This window comes from Drosophila erecta, unplaced genomic scaffold, assembly GCF_003286155.1.
Source record: "Drosophila erecta strain 14021-0224.00,06,07 unplaced genomic scaffold, DereRS2 tig00000126-arrow-pilon, whole genome shotgun sequence".
Lineage (NCBI taxonomy): Eukaryota > Metazoa > Arthropoda > Insecta > Diptera > Drosophilidae > Drosophila > Drosophila erecta.
The window spans coordinates 3,464,581-3,488,157 of record NW_020825209.1 but is presented as its reverse complement, the minus strand read 5'-3'; the positions used below and the strand labels follow the sequence as shown (position 1 = coordinate 3,488,157).

The 23,577-nt window shown below is 41.3% G+C and overlaps 3 protein-coding genes across 17 annotated transcripts in view; 2 read left to right on the top strand and 1 right to left on the bottom strand.

The window, feature by feature from the left end:
• The window catches only part of LOC113564502 (neurobeachin-like), a 76,145-nt gene extending 64,893 nt beyond the window's left edge, over positions 1-11,252 (bottom strand). For 2 of the 5 annotated variants that reach the window (XM_026981988.1, XM_026981992.1), the window contains exons 1-2: positions 10,743-11,252; positions 6,918-7,706 (exon numbers count right to left, since the gene is read on the bottom strand). In XM_026981988.1, the coding sequence (XP_026837789.1) occupies positions 6,918-7,076 (159 nt within the window). In that variant the 5' untranslated portion in view covers positions 7,077-7,706; positions 10,743-11,252. Of the gene's footprint in view, positions 1-6,917; positions 7,707-9,409; positions 10,653-10,742 lie in introns of those variants that run through there. The other 3 variants (XM_026981990.1, XM_026981989.1, XM_026981991.1) reach the window with 3 other exon arrangements.
• Positions 11,253-12,166: 914 nt separating this feature from the next.
• On the top strand, positions 12,167-21,153 carry LOC6551113 (zinc finger protein 236). Of its 11 annotated transcripts, none has more exons than XM_026982606.1 (5): positions 12,167-12,411; positions 14,768-15,509; positions 15,725-15,799; positions 15,866-18,809; positions 18,916-21,153. In XM_026982606.1, the coding sequence occupies exons 4-5, from the start codon at positions 15,911-15,913 to the stop codon at positions 19,797-19,799; spliced, it is 3,783 nt and encodes a 1,260-aa protein (XP_026838407.1). In that variant the 5' UTR covers positions 12,167-12,411; positions 14,768-15,509; positions 15,725-15,799; positions 15,866-15,910; the 3' UTR covers positions 19,800-21,153. The 11 variants fall into 11 exon arrangements, with proteins under 11 accessions (XP_026838407.1, XP_026838412.1, XP_026838415.1 ...); XM_026982611.1 differs by lacking the exon at positions 12,167-12,411 and adding an exon at positions 12,418-12,502; XM_026982614.1 differs by lacking the exon at positions 12,167-12,411 and adding an exon at positions 13,746-13,823.
• Positions 19,800-21,457, top strand: LOC113564555 (histone H3.v1-like; the record flags this gene model as incomplete). The annotated part of the gene is made up of 1 exon (XM_026982615.1): positions 19,800-21,457. A coding segment is annotated over one exon (252 nt), but the record flags the coding sequence as incomplete, so codon positions are not given.
• Positions 21,458-23,577: the final 2,120 nt, after the last annotated feature.

Sequence of the window (23,577 nt, the reverse complement as noted above, 5' to 3'; positions counted from 1 at the left end):
AAAAAAAACAACGCCGGGAGCCCAGGGATCAGACTTCCCATATAATACATGCCATATAAATAAATAAATAAATAAGGGGGGAGAGGAAGTGCGTAAGAGATGGGCGGCAAGGGCGGTACAACGGCAGTGGGAAAAAATTAAAACAGATTTTTGCCGCCACTACCGTCAGCTTTATCACTAATATAGCCACCCGAAGCGACCATAAAACCGTTTGCCTCCTATTGAATTTTATTGATTTTTCTTCGACATTTCACTTGCTGCTTTTTTCACAGCTCCTTCTTCGTTTTTTTTCTCTCTGTTTTCTTTTTTCCATTTCTTTTTTTTTCCTTGGGGTTCAGCATTTGTTGTCGTCAACGTAATTTGCCGCCCCCTTTGTGTTTGCCATTCTTGAAAATGTTATTAAAATCTGAAGAGGAAACACATTACGGTCGCTTCATATAAAGTTTCCTCCCATCACAGCCATCAAAGTTCTGTAGATTAAACTTGATTAGCCAGAATCCACAAAGACGCGTTGTTGTAAAATGCCACCCTTGCAAGAATATTTCAAGTTATAAAACAGCGATAAATAACGGTGCAAATTATTTATATCGAAGTGCCAAAAACATATGGATTCCTTTGGAATCGAACGTGATGCGGAGAAGGCAAATAACAAATGTGACCACTGCCAAGCGGCCAAATGGCCAAGTAGCCGAGTGGCCAAGAGGCGGGCACTATTTAGATTTAGCAGGGTATGCAGGGTGTGCAGGGTGTGCAGGGTGTGTGGTTGTGGGTCGATCCCCTCGATTTCCCGGTTTTCTTCGATTTCCCACCACTTCTCTTCGAGTCTTTCCCTTGCACACTGGCGAAGTGAGCCACACACTGATAATGACGTTAATGAAGTTCCACAGTTGCTGCCGCAGAAGTTTTCATCAGCTTGCCACGTTGCGTTACAAAATGTGCCCATAAATGTGTCACGCCTCCAATTCAAGCACCCATTCCACCACCACCACCACCACCACCCCTCTAACCTGGCCCCCACCCACGCACAGCAACAAAGCGAAACACAGTTAAGAATTGGAATATTTGCTTAGATGACCGACAGCGGCGATACTCTGAACAATAGTAATGCCACTTTTATCGCAGGATTCAAAGGTAACAAATAGTGCGCTAGTCAGAGCATGGAAAATCGTTATTAGTTACCCCAAAAGACAAAAAGTTAACATTCTATAGTTTATACAAAAACTGTCATTTTAAATAAAGTGATGAAATATCTATTGCTATCTGTGGGCTATGCCAAACTTATCTTCAAATGCAACATACCCGAAAACGGATGGTGGAGCCGTTGAAATGGCTACCGGTTACACATAATACGTCCGTGATCCGGAATACGGGGTCCGTTATTCGTAGTCCGCTGTCCGTTGTACCGCCCTGGCCCGGATACCGGACCCGGACCCGTAGCTAGATTTTCCCGGCTCTGCGTGCCCACGTAACGCGTAATGCGGCGGGCGCATGCGAGAATCCCTTCAGTCGTAGCCGCGTCCTTAAATAACATTGCGTTGTTCTTTATTGGTCGTTAAATCTCTTGCGGTTGTCGTGTCTTCGTTTTGGCGCGCCACCCATCTAACCAACCCCCTTTTTCCCTTCCGCCCCTGACACACCCACGCACACACGCACACGGACACACAGTCACACACTTGAACGCCCCTCCCTTGTGCTGTTCACATGGCAAACTCCTTTGGTGGCCACGTTTTTCAACTGGATGTGAATCCTAAATGCGTCGGTCGCAGTGGGAAATAAGCGGGGATTTGCTCTTATAAATCTCCACACACACAGCGTGCATATTCATTTCTTAAATATGCGTAGATTGTGGATTCTTTTTATGGGATAACCAGTTTTAACTTTTTTTTAAATCATTTTTCTCGACTTTTTTTTAGTTGAGTCGACATTCGTTCACAAACGGTGAGAGTTCAGCACCCACCGGCGCCAAGAAATTTGTACAAGCTTTAGCTACAAATACTATAATGTTATGTTCATTTAAATCAAATATTTAAGGTTTGTAAATTCGTATTTAATATTTAAATGTTTTTTTTTGTTATATATTTTTAATTTGAATTTTTCTTTGATTTTTGACCATGGTGCAGGTTGTTGTTTGTTATAGGTGCTGCTGCAGGCGAAAGTACGCGAAGGCAGCCCAAAAACCATTCGATTTTCTTCCAGAACAGGCCAAAAAATCGGTAGAAAAGGGGTGGTGGGGGAGGAAAGTGCGATAGGGGGCGAAGCAGAAGCAGTTGGCCAAAAGGAAAAGGCAAAGGCAAAAGCAAAACACAGGACACGGTGGCGCCGTCTCTTGTCGCGTTTTGTTGTTGTTTAATTTTCCATTTAGGGTTGAAGGAGAGAGCGAGACGGGCAGCGGCAGGGAGAGAGATAGTCGGTGAGCTGCAGGGGTGGCAGATAGAGAGAGACAGAGGGAGCGGAAGAGGGAGAGAGCGAGAGCGAGAACGAGAACGAGAACGAGAAAGGGCGAGCCGCCCATCCCTGTGTTTGTTTTTGTATTAACGTTAACGTTTCGTTTTCACCAGCAACAGCAGCTGAAGCAGCTGAAGAAGAAGAAGTTCGTGACGTTTCATTTCGTTTGGCTGATAAGCGAGGGCAGGGGCGGCTAAGAGAGGGGGTGCGAAGTCCCCCGCCCACCCGAAAATTCACCCACCCACTTGCATGCCACACGTTGTCTAGGCAAGTTTTTCTTTTTTTTCGCTCTCACCCTTTGTTCCTCATTTCACTTTCTTCGCTCGCTCTCCACTTTTTACTCAGTAACAAGGAGAAAAAAAACTGGACACAAATATGAAATAACACGACTATTAAATTGACTACAGATATGAAATATTTAAGCCCAAAAAAAGTGTTATCATTATTATAGGGTTATAATTTATATTTTAATTTTAATAGGAAATATTTATAAGCTTGCTAGTTTTTTCTCGCTGTGTCGCTTGCGGCCGCCAAAAGCACCCACTCGGCCGCTCCTGCCTCCGCCCCGCCCCCCCAAAACCACCCCCTCTCGTCTGGCGGCGGTGTCCTTCATCAGGATGCCAACAATATAAAGCCTATTTTCATTGTTTCCTCTCTGACACTTGAACAGCTGACAGGCGTCGACGTCAAAGTCATGTTGCTATTGCTATTGCTACTGCTACTGCTGCTGTTGTTGTCGTTTCCCGGGCCGTTAATTAAATTAAGTAAAAGTAGCAAAGTATGTTCGTACATTATTTAGTAGAACCCTCATTTCTACTTCTTTTTCCACCTTTTTTCTTCGTGCCGAACGACTTTATCAGCCAGAAAATGATATGGAAAGGTGAAGAGGGAACTAAACAAAAAAAAACAGCAAAAAGGGGGAATATATATAGAACAAGATAAATAGAGGGGGGGGTGAAAATGCCAGAGCGCTCACCAACTAAACTCACAGCAAAATACTGATTGTGAAACGAATGTGTGCAAATATTTGGCTAGATAATATTTGTGAAACAAATTTTCAGATGGTGAATTTACGCACGGCACTAAAGATAATAAATATAATCGCCTGGTTGGCTATATAGGCTATAACATTGTTACATCCATTTCGTTTCATTTAATTTGTTGCTAAAACATTTTAATCAATTTATTAACTGGTTCTTTATTCTCGGAAAAAAATGACGGCATAACAACTTTACGACCTTCCCCCAGTTTGCAACATTCTAATTTAATTTCCGGCAAGTCTTTTTCAACCCAAATAAAAACTAATTAAAAAGCGTAACGCGAATAAAACATCGAGCAAACACAACCGAATTGGTATACATTTTATGCATTTTGCCATTGGGCTGTAATGCAAGGAAATACCTTCTTTTATTTTTAGGCGCTAAACAAGAGGCGATTTGCATTAAACGATTACTTTCCAGCATAGAAGGGAAAACAAGAACAAGAACAAGAACGAGAACGGGAACGAAAACGAGAATGAGAAATCGATTAAAGGCTTTTTGCCTCTCCTGCACGTGACACCAACAGAAGAAGGCCTTCTGAAACTCCGGATTCCACAGAGTGGCTGGGTGCTTGGATAGTGGGTGGCCACTGGTGGCGACGGGGTGGGGGGGTGGAGGGGTGGGACACCCATGGCCAAAAAGGGGGTGCGGCCACTGTTGAGTGTACAAAGAGGGCCAGAGGGCCAGAGGACCGGAGGCAAATGCGCCACATGGCAAAACGGGCATAATTGAGCCGTATAACAAGCCCAATGACCGATTAAGCCAACATGGCGAGTGACCCTCAAGTGAGCCAAATGAGTTGAGCTCAGTTCGGATTGGTTTCGCAGTAGGTGGGGTCGTAAAAGAAGAATCCGCAGAGATTTAACCAAGCTCCTGGAATCAAAATCAATCAAGTTTACGGCCAGCGTTGTTGTGTCTTAAGGATTTTGAAATAACTTTAAAACAGTGCTTGGAGGACTCATCTTTTTCGTTGCATACTTTGAGACACCTATCAAATGTGATTTTCAAACCCCAAAAACCAGCTACTCCTGACTTTATCTCCATTTTATCCATCTGCAAGCGTTAACATAATGAAAATTCCCAAACATGTGGCCATCCATTAGCCCGTTATCGCCGATGATAAGAGGCATCCATTAGCAAAAACAAAAAGCGCCCTGGTCCTATCCGAAGTCCTACCTCACCTGCTCCAATCTAACCTATCCATATCCATAATTCTGCTCGCATTCCCATCAGTATATCAGTATTTGCCATCCCATTAACATCTCCGTATCCCCTAATCATTAATCGACCAAGCTGCTTCTATTGATTTTTTTTCCGGTTTCGGGATGTCTTTTGGGGGTTTTTTCTAACCTTTCTTCATTCTGTTTTTTTTTTTTTTGTATTATCGTTATGGAACATTTTTTTGGGCGGCCAGAGTTTTCGAGTCTGCAGCTGGCATTGGAACACGTCAACGCATTTTTACACGCTTATCAGATCGTGCCATATAATGTACCTACACACCTTCGCACATTCTGTGTGTGTATGTGGATGTGTATGGATTTGTGTGTACGTATATTATACCCCCACTTGGCACACATTCCCATACCGCTATTGCTATATGTGGATGTGTGCACCTGTGTACCTGTCTGTATCTACAATTTATCTGCCGGTTTGGCGCTTATCTTATCTCAGGCTATTCGAGTGCGATGAAAACGACGACGACGACGACGACGATGTCACCGCTGAGCGGATGACGAACTTCAATTCAATTTCTTTTCAATTTCTTATTACCCACCATCCATGCAGCCAACTAACTAGCACCTCTTATTTCCCTACCCCTTTTGCCGCCTCCGCTTTCCTCATTTTCTCGCTGGCAACTACCTCATCCCTTTTTGCACTTGGCAAGTACGCAGTCTCGGAAATTGATCAAAAACAAATTATAACAAATAATTCATACATTTCTTAAACTACAGTTTTGATTCATTAGTACTTAGTACTTGTACCGCGAAAACTACAGGAGTTTAAGACCGTTTTTCTAGTGTAGGGCGTAGAAATATTATTCGAATTTTCAGCTGTGCCAGCGCCAAGAAAAAAATAAAAGTGGCCTCTCCATTGGATGGAAGGTGCTGTTTTTCTTATTGTATTTATTTTTATTTTTGCCCGAAACTCGGATAACTTTTCCGACTCAGCGGCAGCGCCACCTGGCGATGACTGTTTGGTTGATGTTGGGTTTTTCTCATTTTCATTTTCATCTTCACGAGGGGACGAGGGGTACACAAAAATGAGCGGTAATGATGAGCGACGGCGTCGTGTTTTCATTAAGCTTCAGAAATTTAAATATGTTATAATAATAATGTGTCTTGGGGATGTGAAAATCGCGAGGAGGTTGGAAAATTTGGTGGGCAAATGCCAGGACATGAAGAGTACAAGTGGCATATACATTGTCTTAGTCCCCAGTCTTTTGATCCTAATCACAGCCCCACAAGTTGGGCGAGATTTTTGGCATACTTCTTATAATTTCACCCACATTCGCAACGACCTCCACCCACTCAACCACCCACACAACCGACTCGCCCCGCCCCGCCCCGTCAGCCCCTCTTCCCCTTTGCATTTGCGGCTTGCTGGAAATGTTAATTTTCCTCCAACGGGAATGGGAAAACGTCTGTCTTGCTGTGTGAAGGAAAATTACTTTCTAAACAGAGAGCTAAATTGCTGTAGAGATTTTCTGCACTTCTTTCATTTTAATTGTCAGCTCTTTAAGTTTCCAACCAAAATAAAGTGTGGCTAAATGTTTGCATTGATATAATTAGATTTTAATTTTATTGACGCAACATTGCAACACCTGAATGTAATTAAACTGCATTTGGTTTTTTGTATGACTTGCATTGGCCTGCATGAATATTAATTTTATTGCTATTTATTTTTTAAATTGATGACGAGCTTTAAGAGATTTAAATGAATTCTATTTGTTAATGGGTGTTTAACGCAGATATTGTGCTTTATTTTATTCTGAATACTTTTTTCATTTTGCACTTGCCATAACATTTGCGCTTAACTTTATGCTGTTCTCTATATGAAATCCATTAGCCGTTTGCTCGTACGATTAAACTAGTTTTAAACAAAGTGTTGACTCAAAATCACCATTTTGATCTAGCTTTAATATTGTGACCCACAAAAGCAATGACCCTTGTTGCCACATTTTAAGCGCACAACCTTGCAGAACAATGAGCTACTGATCCACTGGCGAATTTTGTGAGTTTTGACAGTATATAAGCTTGAAATATAAGCAAACAGAGTATTAGAGTATTTCATAAAAGTAGTTAACCGAAAAAATCAACAATATCGCTAGCATGTATCAGTATTGATCGACATTTCGAACCACCTCTGGCTCAGACGTGAGAAAACCTGTTGGAAATGTTGCCTATTCGGCTGACTAGCGCTGCTGGCACTTACCAAATGCAGAACGGTGTTCACCACCTCCCGGTTGGTCACCTGGCCAACCTCGATGAGGCCGATGAGGACGGCGAACTTGAGATTGTCGGCGGTTGTCATTCTGACGATTTCGTCCGGCCGTTTTATCTCACTGTACGGCGGACGCATGATGTCCGCCATTTTGGTGCACGGTTTGTGGTTCAGATTGTTATGTTTGTTGCACGGGGTGTGTAAATTGTAAATTGCAATTCGCAAATTGCAAATTTATTTATTTATTTGTTTCACGCGTTTCACATGCGATTTAGTTTGTTTGTTTGTTTTCGGTTTTTGTTTTTTTGTTTTTTTTTTTTTGTGTTTTGTTTATTTATATAGATTAAGTTATAGAATTAATGGATGGAATGCACACGAAAATACACACACAGATACACAAATATATAATACATTTACATATATAATAAATATATATGATGATAGTAATGCTATATATATATAAAAAATTAGATATTGCCAGGCAATTGGAGGGGAGGAAAAAATTATTTCAAATTTTTAATTTTTTTTGGCTGGATTTCTTTTTGCTATTTTGATTTTTTCTTTTCTTTCATATATGCATTATTTGTGTTGCTGCACTTTTCCGGTTTTCATTTGCTCTTCTTGCAGTTGCAGTTGTTGTTGTTGTTGTGGGGCAGCAATATCGCCGTCGTGGTCGCTGCTCCTTTTTAGGCTCATATTGAGCAACTTTGGCCGCCGACACTTGACAAATTTTGCATTATTTTTGATATAATACTTGGTTATTTATTTGGAAATTGCACACTTTTTTCATACATTATTTTGATTGAGGTTTTTGGTGATTTTTGGTGTGGTTGGTGGTTGGTGGTGGTGACATACATAAAAAAAGAGAGAAAGAGAAACAGGTACATGAGTACGAAATGCAATAACGTTGGTATTTTCTGAGAACAGTGCGTTTCATGGGCTTAGGTCATACTCGATTCAATGCTTTCTATGTACATACATTATCACTACGATGAATTTGAAATTCACAAATCGTCCTAGGGCCACAAAACGCACTGTACTCGCTTTGGTTTATCAAAATTAAAATGAGTAGGTACATAAAAAACTAAATTAAATTCTTATTTTACATATATAGAGCCCAACTACAAAGCAAAATTCAAAATATTCGTTTGATCTGCCATGGGTAATGTTTTTTTTTTTCTTTGGGTAGCAGGTTTGGCAGGCTAGTGGTTTTCCAGGCTTTTCGTGGAAAGCGAGGGGCTATTTTCCGGGCGGAGGGCGTTGGGGGGATGGTGGTGGCTACACGTGCTTGATGGAGCAAATTTTCGTTCCATTATTCATTTGCTCCTTGGCTGCTCACAGAGTAAAGTGGAAAATTGTCTGGGGAATTTATGTGCATTTATAATTTTCGTTTTATTTGTTACTGTTTTTTTGTTTTTATTTTTTTGCTTTTTTTTTTCTTTTTGTTCTGACAGAATCGAACTGACTTGCATTAACTGCCGGCACGATCCAAAGCCAGATTTATGTAATACCACGTCTCAGAACGTTCTATTAGCTGGAAAATCTCGATCGATGATCGATTTCATTAGGCTACATATGCTCGATGCTCATCTATAGTAGTAATATGTATGTATATATCGGAAACTATAGTTTTCGCGGCTCGTCACGCACTGGCGATAAGACTGGGGTTATTGCCCGCCGGGTTACTCAAGTTGCTGGAAAAGCCTGGGAAAAGCGGCCAGGCAGCCAAGTTCTAAACTGCTCGGCAAACAGCAGTGAACGGGGATAGTTAAAAAAAGAAGTAAAGAGGTAAAGAAAATAGCATACGTACATATATAACGCTGACACACCTGAAGAACAAGGTGTGCTTCTGATTCAGCTGGCGATGGATGGGCCATAAAAGCAACACAGCTGTGTGTTAAATGAAAACTCCTTGGAGGGGGTGTGCGGGTGTTGTTCAATATTGGAAAACTGTTGTCCAACAAGACGGGTACATTCACAATTAGACACCATGCTGCTTGCAATCCAATTCGAATGTGGTGGAAAGCGGTAGAAAACCCCCTCCATACGTATGCATTTTGCAAATACCGAACATTGTCGTCAATATTACATAATATCTGGTCAGATTTTTGAAGGGGGCGGAGGTTATGAAAATGGAAGGAAGTTGCGTGATTTAAGGGGGCGAATTCAAGAGGCTTACAAAAAATGCAGTTCCACATTCTTCCACTACGGACAAGCGCTCTTTACATAATGCATTTTATGATTTAAGCAGTACTTAAGTAAAGAAGTAATTCGAAGCGAAACGAAACGAGACGAAACAACGAAAACAGCTAAAGAAGAAAAACCGGCGTGGCAAAAAAAAAACGGGCAAAGCAACGTTGACTGGTTTTCTTGATATTAACTTTTGTTTTCTTTCAAAATGTTGCTGCTGGTTGGTAGTTCATGTATTTACTATATTTTTCTTATTTGTTTCGCTGCTGTTAAGAAAGAGCAGGTGATTTTACTATTTATTAAATATTGAGTTCTGTCTTCGGATTTTTGAATGCGGCCACTTTGTTAATTGCACGTCAACAGAAAACAAAAAAAAATTCCAATAGCGAGAGCGAGTCTTCATGCGTTTTATTTGCTTTGCTTTTTGGCTTTGAGCTGCTACCACTTTTTGTAGTTGCTTTTTTTTATGACCAACCGAGAGGGGGCAGGGGGATAACCGGTAAGAGAGTAAGCGGGAGAGAGAGAGAAAAATGTTGGTAATTTCGTTACGAAATAAAGATGCAATGCCAGTTGGAAATGAAAGTCACGCGTTCAATCGATCAGCAAGATCCATGGAACCGCCAGGTGAACTTCCTCTCTTTGCGGCTAAAAACAATGTGACCAGAATTTTTTTCAAGTGGATGTCTATCAAAACGGTAATCGGATTGTGATATTTGAAATTCCATTAATCTTTTTACGATTTTATGTTTAAATTGGTTTAGATTTGTTTTAAACCATATCTTTAATCGATAACAAATATATAATTTTTCATTATCAGTAACTTTTCATTTGAGTAATTAAATACAATGTATTTTGAGAATACTCGAAATTTCTTTAAAACGTTCTTAAAACCCTTCGAAACGTAGGGTCTCCAAATTTCGACCTAAGCTACAACTAAATTTCCGTCGTTTTGCCCACGTTCTCTCTTTGTTGTTGTTGGTGTATTATCGTTGTTTTTTTTTACCCAACTTTTTGTTGGTGGCCGAAAGAGAGACAAAATTTGGTTTTGGTGGTGGCTTTTTTTGTGGAAGCGAGGGTGGCGGGTGTAACCCGTTTTGGGTTTTGCGTTTTGTATTTCCATTTGTTTTTGTAATTTCCTTTGTTTTTATTGCAATTGCAGCAGGCGGCCATCTAATTATGAATTGCAGTCACGCCGAGACAAGTTTTTCCTTTTCCTTTGTTTTCCTGTCTCTCTTTCACTCCCTCTCTCTCTCTCAACGCATCGCTTTTCTCACCTATTCAGTGGGAAAAATCAATGAAACGCGAAGGAAATTCTCTCTCGCTACGTTGCGGCTTTTTCTGCTTCTTGCCACTGCTGCGTATTTTTTTATCTTATTATTTTGCACCGCTTTGTTGGATTTTGTCATATTCCAATAAGCAAACACAGCGACACCGAAATGCTAATTGGACCAACTAACTACACTGTGTAGCCGAACGGATTGAACGCGAAACCCAGAAGGCGTAAATGTTGGCAACTTAAAACCAAAAATAAAGTCATATTCAAAAAAATCACAAAAAAAAACACACAACAACAAAAAAATGAGCCTAACGTAACGTAATTAGGAGAGCGTAAAACTTGATATTTACGTTGTTTTCTTCGAGTGTTTACTGTTGTTGTTTATGTTTGGCCGTTGTTGCTGTTGCTTCTGTTACCATTATTGTTGTTGTCTTCGCACATACACAGTAAAAAAAAGTGGCAAAAAAACAAATGATTAAAATAAGACGCGGCGGAAGGCAATAAAGAATTGATTCATAAATTCAAAAGCGCAACGTTCACGTAACAACAAAATACAACCATTTCTTATTTAAATATTATTTTATTGTGTTGAATTTAATTTAATTTTTGATGCCGTGTTGTCCGCAAAATGATTTAATTGAATTATTTCACGTATTTCACCTCCGCATTTTATGGATTCTTATATTTGTATAATTCACGATTCTGGTCAGCGTTTTGTGCCTTTTGATTCTGTTTTCTCGCTTCAGTCCTCTGTTTTTCGGTTTCTCGCCTTATCCGCCTTCTTCCTTCGCTGTTCTTTCCGCGCGCGCTGCGAAAAACAGAGTGAATTTTGGATATGGTTTTGGTTTCAATTCAAGAGAGAGGCGAAGAGCGAACTTGCTCCGATAGCGATAACTTGGATATGAATGAATCGATATACCGCCATTTACAAAAATCAATTCTGCTTTTGCGAAGTATTCACGTGCTAATGAAAAGAGTACATTTATTCATTTGAAACCATTTAATTTCTATGCTAGGAAAGTATTGTTCAGTGGGAAATTACAGCAGTAGAGAGCTATTTCTTTTTGGGAAGCACTCCAATATACGATAAATATGAATGCCAATCGGTGGAAAACGGTTGAAGTTCAAATAATATTTCACATATAAGAAATATACTTAGAATTCCTAAATTATTATAAAATTTGTTTTCTTGGCACCTGCAATGTGGAAGTTACAAGAAAAACAAAAATCTTTTTAAAATCCAAAATAACCAAACAGATATCGATTTCAATTTCGAAGCGATAAGTTTACTCTCTCAGTAAAGAACAGCTGATAGAAGGGAAATTTTTAGTTCTTGCTGCTAGGCGCGTGTATTACAGTTTTTCAAATTCTAACAACTGTTCGAAATTGATGTAAATATGAAAATATTTGCAATTGAAAATACGAATTCGGGACTCAATGATTTTCTGTAGTATCTAGATACATACAAAATGATAATATTTCAACGTTTGACAAAAACGAGCTGGTGGTAATCATTATAAAATTCATATAGCATCAACTACTATGCGGTTTATTTTTTACTCTTTTGCCAACTTACAAGTCATTTAAATGGCTTAAGTAAACTGATTCTGTTAATTTGAACAACGGTTTAAGAAAAGGAGCATTTTGTGTGACTGTATATAACAAACTGGTAAGTAATCAAAATCCCAGTTCCAGTGTGACCAGCCCTGATGTAAGGATTTACGAATTGTTTTGGTATTTTTAGAAATACTGTAGCTTTTATCGGTTCGATGTATCGATACACCGAATATCGATATTGACTTCAAAAACTATTCACAGTCAACACTATCGTTGTTCGTTCCATCTCTAAGCATCTGGCTTTGGTCACATTACCAACCTTTCATAAAAAAAAACAAAACAAAAAGGCGATAAAACGCAATTAAAGCAACTGTAAAAAAACTTAACAAAATATAACTAGTGATAAACTAAACCAACTGCATTACACACACCCCGCAAACAAACGAAAATGTGATGTTAAGTGTGAGTAAAAACCGATGGAAAAGCGAAAGGAGTGTGCGTGTTGAGCATGGATGTGTGTGTGCGTGCGCGTGAAGTGCGAATAAAGTGTGAAGTAAGGAGGTCAAAAGAGCGGCCCCAACTAAAAAATATAAACAATTAAAATGATTGTATATATATATATTTATATATATTAACATATATGTATGCATGGGAGTATAATTCCAGTAGTTATGAAAAGGGGAAAGGAAAAACGAAAGAACTAGTTCCCTTTTCTTTGAGTGTGCGTGTGTGCTTGTGTGGGGGAGAGGATTCCAGCTGCCTTTGTGTGTGAATTTCATTTATTTTTTTTATTTGTATTATTTTGTTGTGCGGTTATTTTTTAACCCTTGTTAGCCCTTTATTTTGGTAATGTGTGCGTGCGTGTGTTTTCAACCCCCAACAACTTCACCACCCGCCGCCACCCGGCAAAAATCACTGAGCAATAAAACCACCCACTACCCCCAAAAGAAAAGAAAAAAAATCAAAGCGAATTGTTTCCCACTGAAAATTTTCTTCCAAGGTGATGATGTTTTCTTCCTCCCCATCTTGCTCCTCTTCTTTCCAGGAGCAGCACTCGAAAAATGGGAGAAGCAAGATGGAGAAGGAGAGTGAGAGAGAAAGAGAGCGCAATTCAAAAACTGTCGAAATAAAACGGCTTCTCCACCTCTCATCCTCTCTCACGCCCTTCCTCGCCCCCCGCTGCGGGCTCCATTGCACAGTGGGACGCGTAGACTAGATGTTTCGAAAAAAAAAGTTTGCGAATTTAATTACATCTATAGCATAGCCGTTTGGTTTTTGTTCGATTGCATTTGCGCTAGCTTTAATTTTTAAGTGTATGTAATTTTTTGAATTGCTGGTCATAGTTTCACATATTTTGTCCCACGGTGCAATGTATGACGCGCTAGCATGCCCTCTTTCGCTCTCTCGCCATTCGGCCATTTTCCATCCTTTTCGCTCACGCCGCCTGCCTTTGGCGTGTTTCTTTTGTGCCTATGTATTTCCGCTTGTTAGGTCAGCTCATCCCCCCACCCTCCCCCCACCGTCAACGTCCTCTTTTTGTGCTCCCTTTTTGGGCTCCAAGTTCTGGCAGTCCTTTAGGAACAATCGTGGCCAAGACAGTAGAAATTCGTTAAAACGGCGCCCATATGCAAACGGATGCTTGCTGTATTAAGTACGCCTTTAATAGATTTATAATCATACATAATTAAATGTTGATTTGCATCTTTTATTTGAAAATAATCCGTAAAACTATAAATCAAAAGATATGGAGTAATTTGTACAACATGAATCTTTTAAGCCTGATAATACTATTCTGCTGGCCACTGCTGTATATTTTTGGTTTTGCACTGTGAGCGAGAACGAAGTTGTTTGCTTCTGTGTGGGTGTAAGCAAGGGTAAGAAAGGCAAAGAAAAGACAAAAAGGAGTAGGACGAGAACTGAAAAGAAAACGTATAAAAGTAACGTTGTTTTGTGTGCGGCGCAACCGAAAACCAATTTACTTTTGAATATTGCGCGAAATTGCGCTCCATCTTCCGTTCGTTTTCCAACACTTACCGCCGAATGCAACCCTGCGCAACACTCACACACACACACACAAGAACAGTAAGACCCAGGGAGGCAAAAATTCACACACAAGCAAATATTTTTTTGTTATTATTGAACAGTGAAGAAGAACAGCGCGAAAGGGAAAAACGAGCTTGCGGATGTGAAAAGTAAAGCGGGTGTGTGGAAAACGGCAACAACAAATGGCGAACGGGGGAAAGCCAAAGAAAAACTACTCGCGGGGGAGCGAAAATCGGCAGGGAAACACGGACAAGAAAGAGGAAGAATAGGAATCAGAGTAGGAGAGCAAGCAGCAGAAGAAGAAGCAGCGCAGCCGCTAATTGTCTCGTCGTTCGTTGTTGTTGCTGCTGTGCAAAAAAAAAAACCCTAAAAAGAAATTGCAAAAAAATAAAGCAAACAAATTCAATAAAACGAATTGAACGATTAGCAAGTTAATAAACGCAACATAAAACCAAAGGAACAAACAGCAGTGGCAAAGGAAAGGCAAAAAGAAGAACAACCGAAAAGGTCAAAAAATGTGAGCGAGGGAGAAGAGAGACTTCCCCAAAAAAAACCGAAAGAAAAATGGAGCAAAAGTGAAAAACCTGTGAGTGTGTGTGTGAGAGAGCGAGAGTGGGGGGAAAAGCTAAAATTAATTTTTTGTTTTTATTTCCAAGGCGCGCGCTTGTGTGTGTGTGCGAGTGTGGGTGGAAAATCGGATTTCGTAAAACGCATTTAATTGTTAACAGCAGCAAAAACGTGTATAATTTACCTGATTTTTCTACATCCCTTACAGTTAGTAATCAAATTGCACAAAATGCGAGAGAAGAGAGCAGATCAATAATAATAATAATAACAAAAAGGAAAGGAGCAGATGTAACGGTGTGTGTGTGTGTGTGTGTGTGCGAGGCAAACAACAAAAAACAGCAAAGAAACATTTTTAACTAAAATGTGGAGACCAAGCAAGGAAACAACAAAAGTTAAAACAACAACAACGACAGCTTGGAGCAGCGCGGCCAGCAGCGACGTCGACGCCAGCGTCGTCGCATGGAAAGCACAAAAAACCGCATGACAAGGAAATGGAAAATTTTTGTGCAGCCCAAAAAACCAAATGTGAACATAAAGGAAAGGCCGACAGAGAGGCGTTGAGCAAACGAAAAACAAAACAAAATACAACAAAAATACAAAAACGTGTGTGTGTGCGTGTGCGTGTGTGTTTTTCAATCGAATAATCGAAGAATAATAGTAATAATAATAAGAGCCAATGAAGAAGAAGCGGCATTCGAACGAGAACAAAATAAGCAGAAGAAGAAGCAGATGTAATAACTAAAGAAGAAGCACATCAGCAAATCTATGAGAAGAAGAAGAAGGCGAAGAGGAAGCGGCAACTTGAAAAAACATACAACAAATATTAATTATGGCAGCTTCAACAAACTAAATTCTGTAGAAGAAGAAACAAAAGACGCCCAAAGCAAGATTTTTAAATAGAAAGCTTAACAGAAAAGCAAACTTTGGCAGCCAAAAACCACAAATAAATTGTAAGTATAAACAATACCAGCTTTCCTAACTTAAAACAAGTTCATGTTTCACTTATTTTCCAAAGTTTTGGATAGTTTTTTCATCATTATTCAAATTCTTTCGTTTTCATGGCGCTTTATTTAATAACCGACAATTTGGTGATCAAAAACATGAATGAAGATAGGTTTAGATCGGTAGATTATCTGGCAGAGTTCATGATATTTTTCTCTTTTAGGCTATCAATATTGAAAACCTAGCTGAAGGTTTACGCCAAACCAGGCGCCGCATCCTGAACAGCTCTTCAAAGAAAGTAAGTTAACAACTACAAGCCATAGCCAAAATTGGTATAATCCATATGTGTGTTTTTGATTTGCAGATAAAAAACAGTAAAGGAATATACACAATATAGTATATCGCTGCCATGGCCAGCAGCGCGACGAACGTCGACGGCGGCAGCGGGACGTCGACGGCGCTGCCATCGCTCTTCCCCGCCGTTGGCGCCGCTGCCGGTGTCAAGGATATGGACGGACTAATGGCCATTAATGATAGCGCCCTATCGCAACAGATCGAATTTATACTGCAGGATGCTCCCATGGAGCAGGACGACGATCCTCACCAGCATTCGCATGTGCATCACCACCATCACTCGCAGCATCATCCTCACTCGCATTCGCATCAGCAGCAACAGCATCTTCAGCAGCAGCAGCAACACCACCATCCGCATCATCATCTAAAGCTGGACAACAGCAGCAACAACCACCCACCGACAGCAGCAGCAGTAGCAGCAGCAGCCGTAGCAGTAGCAACAACTGCAGCAACAGCAGCCACATCAACCAACAACAGCAGCGCTTCCTTCAGCAGCAGCAGCAGCAGTAGCAATAGCCACAACAGCAATCACTTGGACAGCCAGCAACAGTTGCTCATTCAGCAGCAACAGCAGCAACATCATCTGTTAAACGGACGCCGCATTATAATCCAGGCCACGGGTAACTCGTCCGTTTTGGCCGCCAGCGATATCAAGGAGGAGGACGAGGAAGAGGAAGATCCCGAGCTGAACGATGAGAATCTGCAGGATATCGAGGAGGAGGCTCAGGCAGCCGAGGCCGATGAGGAGCCCGAAACTACCGCGCATTTGTCCACGCAAGTTAAGCTGGAGCTGGAAGAGGATGAGGAAATGCCCGACGAGGAGGAGGAAGAGGATGAGGACGATGACGAGGAGCTGCAGCATGGGCAGCTGGAGTACCAAATTAGTGCAAGCACGCCAACAGGTGGAGCAGCGACGAGTAGTGCTACTGGTGGCGCCGCAACAACCGGAGGATCACAGCAATTGGTACAACTGCCCGCCGGTAGTATCGTAAGCACAACCACCCACCGATTGTCGGTGCCCGTGACCGAGGCGGCTCTAGTGCAGCTGCAACGACGACCTGTCTACATAAGCAATGCTGTCGGCGGCCTAACAGCCGGCACAACCTATGTGAGAATGCCGGCGGCCGCCGTGCTCAGTCGGAGTCCCATGACGGTGCTGAATGTGGTGCAACAGGCGTTGCCGGCCACTCAGCTGATATTGCAAACACAACAGCAACAGACGCCGGCAGCGGCGGAGCAGCAATTGGCCTTGGCCTTGGAGCAGCAAAGGCAGCAGCAGGAACAGCAGGCCCAGCAACAAAGGCAGCAACAGCAAGAACAGCAAAGGCAGCAGCAACAGCAGCAGCAGCAACAACAGCAACAGCAGCAGGCGCAACAAGAACAGCAGAGGCAGCAACAGCAGCAGCAGCAACAACAGCAGCAAACCCATCCAGTGAAACATTCAGCATCCAGCTCTTCCTCCACCAACAACAGCAACAGCAACACAAACTCCAACAACAGCAACAGCAATAACCCGCCGGCGGCGACTGTGACCACCAGTTACCAGTGCGTCGAGTGTGTGGAGAAGTTCGATTCCAAGGAGCTCTTCGACATCCATCGCAGTGGCCATGCCAATAACATGAAGTGCGCCATATGCAACATGGTGTTAAAGTCCCTGAAGAACTACGAGAAGCACTGCCTGCGCTGCAAGCCGTACGAGTGCCAGATATGCGGTCGAGTCGTCCGTTTCCGGCCGAACTTCATCAAGCATATGCGAGTCCATACGGGCCAGCAGTCGGAGCGGCATAAGTACAAGTGCGAGGTGTGCCACAAGGAGTTCATGAGCTTCGAGTACTTCAAGGTGCACAAGAAGATCCACAACGAGAATGTGAACCTGACTTGCGAGATTTGCGGCAAGGTGTTCAGTGCCCTGGCATCGCTGCGCGGCCATTCCAAGCTACATTCGGGGGTTAAGCTGCACAAATGCGACGTATGCGGCAAGGGTTTCGGACAGCGCTACAACCTGAAAATTCACGCCAGAACGCACACGGGCGACTTCCCCTTCGAGTGCAAGATCTGCAAGAAGAAGCTGCACACACAGTCCTCGCTGCAGACGCACATGCAGGTCCATCTGCGGGATCAACCTGGAGCAGTTGCGGCCGCCTCAGCTGCCGGAGCAGCTTCCTCGAAGGCCAGCAATAGCAGCAATTCGAGCAACAGCAGCAATTCCAGCAGCAGCAATTCTAGCAGCAACGGCGGATCGGCAGCGCTGGCGGCAGCCACAACGACTACAATTGTCAAGCTGGAGCCGCCGCACGAGATGGAGAGGCCAGGCACCAGTAGCAATCAGCAGTTGCAACATCCGCAACACCACCAAATGGACCTAGACGATCAGTCGGGACTGAGCGGGGACGAGGAGGATGGCAGCGGCGGCGGTATGAATTCCTCCTCGCATATTGTGAACGCAACCACCAATCGCTTGACCACCGGCGAGGACTCATCGGAGTCCTCGAATGCCTCGCTACACCTGAACCAGCACTCCTCCACCTCATCCTCGCCAGCCTCGCAGCACCATGTGTCGTCGCACCAGCAGCATGTGCATCAGCAGCAACAGCAGTCGCAGCAGCAGACGCAGCAGCAATATCTCGTATCGGCACCAACTCGAACGATCGTCATTAAGAACTACATGCAGCAGGGATCCCAGCAGCAGCAGCAGCAACATACCTCCGATCCAACGCCCGTGCTGCATGCACAGGTCATCCAGAGCGGTGCAGGCACCAGCAACGGCAGCGGCAACACCTCCTCCACCAATAGCAGCAGCAACAGCAGTACCAACATTGTCACCAGCAACTCTGGCGGCAATCTCAGCAATGGCTCGCAGTTGATACGAAAGACGCCGATCATTCACCATTCGACTGGAAGCAGCAATGGCACCGTTGGCTCCGCGCTGACCAGTGTGGTGCAGCAAACAGGTGGTGAGTACTTTTGCCTTTTTGGCTTACTTCAAAGGGTTTGAAGTAGCCAGGCGTCTTGAAAGCGTTCGTTATGTAAAACAAAACAAAAAAACACTATGCCTTGCAGTTATTTCGCCAGCTCAATCGCCATCATCATCCTCGACCTCTTGCTCCTCATCCACGGTGCTGGTTTCCAAAGCCACCGGTGTGCCACTATCGATAGCTTCCTCGGCGGCGGCTGCACTAGGCGGCTCCACTATCATACGCAGCACAAGGAATCACCAGCAGCAGCAGCAGCAGCACCACCAACCAGCCCAACAGCAGCAGCAGCAGCGGGCAACGCAGCGCAACAACCACCGAAATCACCACCGACGTCGCCATCTGGCGGACATGGATGACGATGAAGACGAAGAGGAAGATCAGCCGCAGCAGCCGACGCAGCAGACGCAACAGCATCACCATCATCACAGTCATCATCACAACCATCACAATCATCATTTCGATGACGATGATGACGATGAGAAATCGTCACCGTCCCTGGCCACAGCGGCCATCATAAAAGTGGAACCGAATCTGTATTCCTCGGGCTCTGGCGACAACTCCAACGATATGTTCATCAAAGAAGAGGTCATGTTTGAGGATTCGGCTGCCCTGCATTCCCCGCAATCGCCGCCAAGCTCGAAATTCCGCATCTCCAACTTTGACAGTGATCTGGTTGATCATCATGTTGATCTGAATCATTCGCTGCCGCCGTATGGTAATTTGTTTGAACCGCATTCCATACCGGATAGCATACCGGTGCAGCTGTATCCGGATGATGACGATGACTTCCGACTGGATCATAGTTCGCTGGGTGGACTGCACAACACAACGTCGTCGTCGACCACCGATGGGGACTTCATCAAGAAGGAATGGGTATACGGCACGGGCGCTAGTTCCTATGCCATGAACGGCAAGTTTGATGACGACAGCGATGCCCTGTGCGATGCGGCCAATTTCATTTACAATTGAGTGCAGGCAGCCACTGCCGTTGTGGTGGATCATCATCGTTATTCTTATTGGAAACGGAGGAGGCATCCGCGTCATCACGTCAATCAGGTGTTTGATGAGGAGGAGGAGGAGAACGAGGACGAGGACGAGGAGGTTGAGCATCACCAGCAGCAGCAGCAGGAGGAGGAAGATTGGAATGTGCAGGAGGAACTGGAACAGGATCAGCAACGCAATGTTTTGCGACGCGTCCACGATGCAGCCATGTGGAGCTGAGGATTCGGTTTACCCAGATTCATAGCTGTACCACGTATATATATATAACATATGTCCCCCCACATAATCCCCAAATTGACACAACACAACACACATCCAAGAGGGTGAATCGATTTGCGTATGGTGCAATAACCAATTTATGAAGAATTCTAACTAATTTCGCTGTCAAAACTTTAGAGCTAATTACGTTTTAGAGCTGCTCGAATCAGAAAGAGGTTTTATTCATGCAATAGCCACAGGGACATTGTCTAGTATATGCATAGGCATCAGGAAAATATCAACTTTATGGGCGAAAAAGAAAAAGGTACTTGTGTAATAGGCTTTTGTAATGGGCTTTAAAAACATAGATTCTTAGGAAAATTAGTTTTCAGTGATTTATCAGCTGGTTTTAAAGTATCTGGTATTATTCAAAAGAGAACAATGTATATTTTTTTTTTGAAAATCCCCAAATTATAGTTTTATAATGACATTTTGGATCTTCCCAAAGGAAAGAAACAAATTTGGGGTTTTTTTTGTTTGATTAAGATAAAAAAGTTAAGGTTTAGCCTAAAATCAATATTGTATTTAAAGTTTCCAAAGCCAAATTATTTAGAATTATCCATAGAAGACTCTTCCAAATTGTTCTATTTTACTTTTTTGCAACGCAACCAGGTCGAGCCACCCTAATATTTATACATATATATTGCTAATATATATAGAACACATACTTATCCTATATGTCCACCATATAGACAATTTGCTATCTCTGTTGCGCTCGTGATGATCTTATAACGTGATCTTAAGTCTAAATCAATGTGTAAAATGTAATGTTTGTTTTTCGACTTGCTTCCGTTCAAACCTATGTATTCTCCAGTGTGTAATATTCCTCCGTTTCCGTTTGTTGTAGTTGTTTATCTTGTCTCTCGCTCTCTCACTCTGTGTGTCTCTGTCTCTGTTGCTCTCGTGCCCTCTCTGTCATTCTGCCCGTCTCACTCTGATCTGTTTATAAGAAATGTGTACAATTTTCGCCCCACTTTTAGTGTAAAAAAGAAGAAAATCTCAAATGAACTTGTAACTTGATGTGAAACACGAATTGTTTATTATAAGTTTTAATTTTTACATATCATTTATCCTTATTGTGTACTTTAATCTCTGTTTTAACTTTCCGTATGGCTCAGCACATTGTATTTTCTATTGCGAACCCTAATTTTAGTTGTATAGTTTTGCATTTGATCTCTCGGCTTTAGTTTTTGCATTCAAAGCGAAAGAAAATTCAGTTCCTGTGTAATGGCAAAGATAACTTGAGAAATTGTATTATAATTTAAAGGACTAGGCAATCAATGTGCTGCTTTCATTCGGAAAGATTTACGTATGAACCATATCTCTGTCACTCGAGGATCCTACAGTATTGGCTCCAAAAACCTAATCAAAACAAAAAAAGGTTAAATTAAGTGAAAACCCGCTTTAATTTTGCTTATCGCTTTTTTATTTTTGATTAACACTTTGCTTTCAATTACCTAAACCGCAGTATTTGTTTCATATAATTCGAGAATCCGTATAGATTTTTTGCATAGTTAGTTTGTAAAGTGTTAAGATATACATATATATATATAAATTTTTTTTTTTGATTTTTATAAAACAGTTCTAATGTGCAATCTCCCCCCATCACTGAACTTTGACCTCTTCCTCATCTTCGCTCGAACACATTGTGGTTTCCTTAATTAGTTGCTAAGTACCCAAGATAAACACACGAATACATTAAACACCCACACGATACTTGATTATGATTTGCATTACTATATACTATAGATAATCTGTAGCTAAGTGTAAGCCTAATTTTTGTGTAGTCTCTAAGCTGAAAGAGCATGCTTTAGCTTTAGCTTTACCCTAACATACGAAAATGCATAAGCATACGAATATATAATATATATATATATATAGCCGCTGTACAATTACTTTATCTTTAGCATTAACACTTGAAAACTTTTAATTTGCATTTACATCAACTATTGTTTGTGTATTCTTTTCGTTTTTTTTTCGAAAATTAAAAATGATCTAAAACAAAGATATATACATATATATATATAGCCATCAAATATATATATATATATTTATATATATAGATATAGAGATATATATCTGGATGGGAAATCGGATACAATAAAGGAGGAGAAAAAGATCCACATAACAAAAACTTCTATCAAAGCATTTAATGTTAACAACATATTGAATAAAATCTATATAAATTAATTAATTAAATTATAAATGTATAACAAAAAAGTTAGCCAACAATTGTAAAACGTAGCTGAAAAAGTACACTTGTTTTTTTTTTCTGTGTATAGCATGGAAGGAAAAGCATATTTAATCGATTTTTTGTTTATGAAGAAAGTTTTCTTTTGCTTTTTTGTGCTTAATAATAATAATTGTTGTTGCTTGCCAATTTTGTTTGTTACTAAAAATATAATATTTATATAACAAGAGCCGTTAATCATAAAAAAACACACATACACTCACACATAGGCACGTGGTAAAGCTCAAAGGTAAAACGCGCAAAAAAATGTTTTTGTTTTCCAAAAAAAAAAAAATGAAGTTAATTACGGATTTGTCTTCCGCACGAGTTAGAAGTTCAATTTGAACGATGTACAAATTTCCAGTTTAGTGAATCGATAACCAGTTGAAGTAATCGATAAACAGTCGATAAATTCGATAACCAGTTGATGATACCATTGGTCCGCCCCATTTCCACGCGCTTTTCGCGGAAAACACTGAATCTTAGCAAGCAATTAAATAAAGTTGATATCTCGATTTGAACGGTGTAAAGATTTCCAGTTGTATAAATCGATTACAAATATATGAATTCCGATATGCCCCTACCCTTCTCCCTGAATTTTGGGAAGCAATAAAAACGAGACAAACAGGTGGGAAATCCTCGCGAAATGCCTCGGAAAACTCATCGTTCACTGCCCCACACGCCTTTTCTCACGCCCCCTATTCCATACACTGAGAGCAATCAAGTGAAATCGAGAAAAAGTTATCCCAAATCGTTTTTAGTTACACCGAAAAAAATCAAGAATAGATGCGAATTTTTGTACATTTGCAGAGAGAAAAAAAAGTATTGTAATATTGAATCCAAAACCAAACTCCAAAATATACTATTTTATATACCAAACAACAAATGGATAAAAAAAAAACGATGATTAACAAAAACCCAACAACTTTGCACCACAACAACAACCAACTAAATTTTTAAAAATTTAATCTCAACGACTGCGCACACAACAACAAACAAATTTTTTGTATTATATTAAAAAAAAGGAAAAAAGAAAAAAAAACGTAACTTTAAATAAGATCGAAGAGAAAACGGGTGAAGCGAATGATAGAAAGTAAAGTGAAATATTTTTTTAAGTGTAAACCAGGCCAGTCAAAGGCTTGGGCGCCAAATTTTCTGCAATAAAAAATCTTTAATATAATAATATTGTAAACTTTATAGTGTACACATACAAAAACACCGTAAATTAGGATGGAAAATGGATGTATAATTGTGAAG

Bases quoted from the DNA above. Each gene is read 5' to 3' on its own strand.
- LOC6551113 (XM_026982606.1), top strand. From the start codon at position 15,911: ATGGCCAGCAGCGCGACGAACGTCGACGGCGGCAGCGGGACGTCGACG. The intron at 18,810-18,915 runs GTGAGTACTTTT...TATGCCTTGCAG, and splicing joins TGTGGTGCAGCAAACAGGTG to TTATTTCGCCAGCTCAATCG.